Genomic DNA, 6,000 nt, shown 5'->3' on the forward strand with positions numbered 1-6,000 from the left:
TACGTGGCTTATTTCATGAGCAGGCAAATAAAAAAATAATAATCTAGTAATGCCACTCTCTTTGGACATCTCTGTTGGGGGACCAAATGGAAAAAAATGCATTGTTGGTATGAACTGGGGTATCTTATAAACTAATGTGCCCTGCTAGACAGTTCTACAAGTTCCTGCTTCACTCACAAAATAAGTTGTATCACATGGGCTGCAGTCAAGATGAATCAGAGGTGAGCAAGTGGTGGTTGTGGTGGAAAGGCCAAGAAGACAATAGAAAATATGTAGCCTGCAGCAGGAGTAGCATCCCCAAGTTGCTGAGTTCAGCAAACAAGCCTGGCCTGGAAGCCCTCATGGCAATCAGGAAGTATCATCTGATCTGCTTTGGCCTGTAGATGTTAAGAGGCTTCCTTATTGTTCTGGTTGATCTCTTTGCAGTTCATGCCTTCAGCCAGAGAAGGGCTGAGGCACAAAAGTTGAATTTCTGCCTGATAATACCCATATTTTTGGTTAAGGACTCACCGTGAGCACAAGTCCTGACAGTTACAGCAACAGCCATTTTCTGTTCTGCACCTGCCTAGATTTTTGATCACTCCAGGAATTTGCCCAGACATATCTGGATGTAGGGGAGGTTTGGGATACACACCCATCAAAAATCTTGCACATTTTGTCCGTAATTTTGGACATATCTAAGGGCTTCTGTTTTCTTTTTGCCTTGTTTTCTTTGTATAACATCCCTTTATACTGCACCACAAACAGTTTTTGAAACTCTTGTGAGTTTTATTTATCTTTCTATGTACAATATTTATATACTGCTGCATATCTAGAACAGATTTTGGAGTGGTGAACACAAAAGATAAAACTGTAAGAACATAAAAAGATTAAAACATCACATTAAAATTACACTTGTTTAAAAACACAATGTCAATAAAAACTGAACCTGGTCAATTACGGAATGCTTCCTGGAAGAGTGCTGGTTTCAGGAGGCGCTGGAAACAACGCGGTGTTGGTGCCTACCTGACCTCCAGGGGCATGGAATTCCAAAGAAAGGGGGCTACCACGCTGAAGGCTCTTCTCCTGGTGGACTCCAATCGGGACACAGGTCCATGTGGAACCACCAGGAACAAGCCCTCCGATGACCTCAGTAACTGGGCAGGTTGGTAAGGGAGAAGGCACTCTCTCAGGTAACCTGGTCCCAGGTTGTTTAGGGCTTTGTACATGAGTACTAGAACCTTAAACCTGGCCCAGTAGTGAATAGGCAGCCAGTGCAGTTCCCTCAGCAAAGGAGTTACATGCTGGAAAGGAGCAGCTCCTGACAACAGCCAAGCTGCTGCGTTCTGCACTAACTCCAGCTTCTGGAGCAGCCTCAAGGGCAGCCCCGCATAGAGCACATTGCAGTAATCCAGACTTGAGGTTATTAGCACCTGTACCACTGTGGCCAAGCTATTCCTGTCCAGGAAAGGCTTTAGTTGGCGAACCAGCCAAATCTGGTAAAAGGCCCTCCGAGCTGCCATGGCCACTTGGGCTTCCAGCGACAGTGACAGAACTAGGAGTACCCCCAAACTACGGACCTAATCTTTCAGAGGGAGTGCAACCCCATCCAAAACAGGCCATGAGCCTATCTCTCAGACTCAGGAACCACTCACCCACAGGGCTTCCATCTTGCCAGGATTCAGTTTCAGTTTATTGGCCCTCATTGAGCCCATTACTGATTTCAGGCACTGGTCCAAAACTTGCACAGCCTCTCCTGATTCAGATATCACAGGGAGATAGATCTGTGTGTCATCAGCATACTGACGGCTCCAAATCCCCTAAGGACTGCTCCCAGTGGCTTCACACAGATGTTAAATAACATTGGGGACAAGATGGTACCCTGCATAACCCCATAGCTCAATTACCAAGGGGCCGAGGAATGGTCACCCAATGTTACCATCTGAAATCGGCCCTGCAGGTAGGACCAGAACCACTGTAATCCAGTGCCTCCAATACCCATCCCACAAAGTCGATCCAGGAGGATACCATGGTAAATGGTATCAAAAGCCAATGAGAGATCAAGCAGAATTAACAGGGTTGCACTTCCCCTGTCCCTCTCTCGATAAAGGTCATCCATCAGGGTGACCAGGGCTGATTCGGTCCCATAACCAGGATGAAACCCAGATTGAAATGGGTTGAGAAACACATGGCAAACCTGTTTTAAAACACTTTAAAACGTGGATTGCCATGTGATGCAAGGTGAACTGCTTCTTTAGAAAAAGAAAAAAGCCAAACACTTCCAGGGGTACACACTGTTCCATAGTCTGCATTGCATCCTTCACTCGACCGTGGCCACCACCAACATCTATTTGGGCCTGATCCAGACAATGATAGGTGCCCTGTCCCTTTGAAATCAGAGGAAGAAGTTGGTTGTAACTAAAATCCCATTGATTTCAACAGGACGTAGGTTGAAGCCTCTAGATTACGGCCTGGATCTAAAGCAGCTATCAGAACTACAACAGCACCTAGTTTGTATTTTTAAATCAATTACAGTTATAAAGCTATTATATATTTACTTATTACATATTTATTATTCCTTAGCAATATTGCACTGCATATGTCTAAATAGTTTAGAGCTAAATGCCGACGTTAGGTCACATTGGCCCAGCAGAAAACGGCTTAAGTGCTAGTTTCTTATCATGTAAGGTTTTGCATATACATCAAAGTGAAGTACGGTTAACTGGGACGTGGCACAGCGCAGCGGGGTGAGCAGACACGCAACACAGGGGGGTGAGCAGATGCAGTGGAGGTGCCTGGTTGCCCTCCTGCCTCAGGTGGTGGGAGAGCCTACAGTGGCCCTGTGTGTGAATATGCAGAGAACTGAGCTATGCTTTGCATACTGGGTGGGAAGATGTCCAAATGGGTGAGAATTAGATTTGTGTGCATGTGTATATGAGTGTGCATGTGCGTCTGCGGCAGCTCCCAGTATACCCCAGACGTGGCCCTTGGGACCACAAAGTTGTGCACCCCTGATCTAAAGCAATAGAAAGGTCTTACTTTCTCCCAACGATGCAGAATGTTTTGGCACCATCTTACCTTGAAGAAGGTCATTGTTGATCCATCTCTAACAGCTCCATATTCTATCTTAGTTTGCTTTGCCAAGTCATCTGCCGAATCGATGGGGGATTCCATTCTCTCAACAGTCAAGAAGGCAGCCAAATTAGCAGTGTAGGATGATATTATGATTAAGGTGAAAAACCACCATATTCCTCCAACTATTCTGGTAGAAAGAGCTTTTGGCATTAGCTCTGATCCTGTATAACACCATCAAAACATTTGTATTACAATAGGTTGAAAGAAACACCAGGCTCATGTTACGGAATGTTACTTTCAGGAACATGCTACATGTATGAACAGAATAAAAATGATTTGAAGTAATAATCCGAGACATATAGAGCTGACACTAAACATGGGAACAGTGCTAGATGAGAAACACATGGATGTCCTTGGATCTGAATCCCAAACTCCATTAATTAATATCTATTTTAATTGCTTTCCCCAGTAACATACCTGGGCTGTAACACTGAACACACTTACTTGGAATTAGGTTTCCTTAATATTTCTGCAATAAATATGGCTAGGGTCAGGCTACCGGCTTTAAACCTCATGCCCCTTAGTATTAAAATGCATGATTTCCCCTGGAACTCAATCACGATAACTGCCTGGTAGCACAAACTCATATGGAAGGAGTAGGTTTACTTCAGTAACGCCATCAGGACTTACATGGGTAAGAGGAAAATGGAGAAAATGTAAAATGTCTTTTAAGTATATAGCTGAGATATTAGGTCAGTTCAAGTAAGAACCCTAAGCCGTAATATCCGCATAATGATGCAGTGTTAATGACAGCATTGATGATGGTGAGGAACAGTAGCTGTATTGACTGTATTGATGATTGAAATGAATATTAGCATGACATGCTAGCTCAACAGTGATGGTCTGGTATTGTAAGACAACAACAGAAACAACAAACAATGAAGCAACACAAGATGCAGCAAGCTTAGGACAATAAATGAATAATTTGTATGTCATTTAATTGTTCAAAGCAAAATCCCCCCCCCCCCAAGATGTAGTGCTACCTATTGAATCCATTTATTTTTCAACTGATATGGAGCTAGTTTCAAAGTTTGGTTCTCATGGGATGACTTTCTGAAGTGATCCCATTTTTACCCCCAGAAAGCAACAAATTCTCATATAAGTTTCCATTTAGTTTGAGCCCACAGGATCACTCCAATATCTCCCCCAATCAATCAGTCCAATTTGCCCTGCAGATTCTTTTGACACTGTATTACACTGGGGCAGAAGACAGACAGAACATTAAAAGGTGACTCAAAGCACATTAAAAGGTGACTCAGATCATTAGCAGTCTGTCTACTCTTCATAACTGAACTGACAGACAAGTATATCAGCAAATCAAATGTTGGTTCATACTATTAGTGTTTGCTCTTCTCTGCCCACTCCTTAGATCTTTCCCTTATTTGTTTTCTAATCTTCCTGCTCCATCTATGGGAAATTAACAAAGTGACTTGCAGTAAGCACCTGAGGGTCAAACTAGACATGACATTGGTTTTTGCTATGTAAATTGCATCGGAAGGAGGCCCGAACATTCTTGGGGCCATGGGAGGTGGGAAAGGGAAATTTTCTGTCTGTTTCCCTGCTACGGTGCATTTAAGGGGAAGTTTCCCTGTCCATCTTTCATGGTCCCAAGCCTACTTAGACTTCCTTGCAGCTTCTGTTTATATAACAAAAGTGTGCATTCTGATTGCATTCACCCAATTAACTTCATGCCTTGCTTGGCTTCCCATTTCAAGCACCAGTCTGTAGAGAGCTTGGCTTATTTGCACCAGCTATAACAGGAAGGGGAAGTGGCAGAAATGGAGAGGAGGAGGAACTGGGCAGAGTTTTGTATGCTTATCTGTCCAGTTCAACTGAGAAGGGACATTTGCATACTGGAATAAAGCAGACATCAGCATGTGGTCAAATCTTACCTGAGCTGGACACTAAGCATGTGCATAATTAGATCTGATTTATTCAGGAAACATTTTGGGGGGCTTTTGAAGTGCTGTAATTTCAGAGACAATTTTGTGCAAAGTATAAAAGATCTATGGCCTTGGCAGATTGATTAATGTATAAATAGTATGCTATAATAGGCTGGAAAAGGGCAGTCATTTCCCACAGATAAAACATCACTTTCTATAAGTTTAAATAAGACTCTCATAAAATTTTGTGTTAAGTATGACTCAAAAGATTCTATGATGTTTCTGGTCTAGAGAAAATTAATGGGAATTATCTCTGATGGCTTAGAACTAAGTGGGTGTCTTCTATTCTGTTCTATTCTGTTCTGTTCATTTCTGTTTTATGCACACTGATGGAACTATAGCATATATATTTTGGGAAATGCTTTCCAAGCAAAAATTCCTTCCTAGAAGAGATTGGCAACCCTTGAGCACTGGACTGGGGCTTCTGGGTTCCATCTAATGTCATACGAGCTGCCTTCTGCTCAGGCAACATGACTTCCCTCCTTCTCTTCCCCCCTGTATCCCCCACATCTGGTTTGGAAGGTCCCCCAACCTTCCAGACCAGATTCTGGGGATGCCCTTGGGATGCAGGGGAAGAGGGGGAATTTGTTCCACCAACTCAGTCTATTCCATTACTAGATGGACACTGCTGGATTTTACCTTGCATGTTTATGTCAGGTACATATTATTTGAAAATTAAAGGTCCAATCCAGTATGGGCGATCTGTGCATATAATCAATCTTTAATGTGTGCAGCCAGTGCAAATACACAGTCCATATGCAGTGCTCAGCTAGACCCCGTTGAACTGACTGGATTCAACTTTTGATTTGAATATGGATGATTATCTCCATTCAGGATCACTATCCAACAAGAGCTGGACAGTGGTTGTGCAGAGTAATCATAACCATATTTACTCATCAGCAAGACCTACTGAATTAAATAAGACCAACTTGTATGTTTAGGA

General features: G+C 43.0%; 1 protein-coding gene across 1 annotated transcript in view; it reads right to left on the reverse strand.

Annotated features, from left to right (window-relative positions):
* The window catches only part of GRIK1 (glutamate ionotropic receptor kainate type subunit 1), a 258,943-nt gene that overhangs the window by 20,538 nt on the left and 232,405 nt on the right, over positions 1 to 6,000 (reverse strand). The window contains exon 14 of the mRNA XM_084841714.1: positions 3,058 to 3,275. Coding sequence (XP_084697840.1) covers positions 3,058 to 3,275 — 218 coding nt within the window. The remainder of the gene's footprint in view (positions 1 to 3,057; positions 3,276 to 6,000) is intronic.

The sequence above is a fragment of the Heloderma suspectum genome, chromosome 3 (assembly GCF_057233095.1).
Source record: "Heloderma suspectum isolate Gila_16-S chromosome 3, 16-S_ref, whole genome shotgun sequence".
Taxonomy (NCBI): domain Eukaryota; kingdom Metazoa; phylum Chordata; class Lepidosauria; order Squamata; family Helodermatidae; genus Heloderma; species Heloderma suspectum.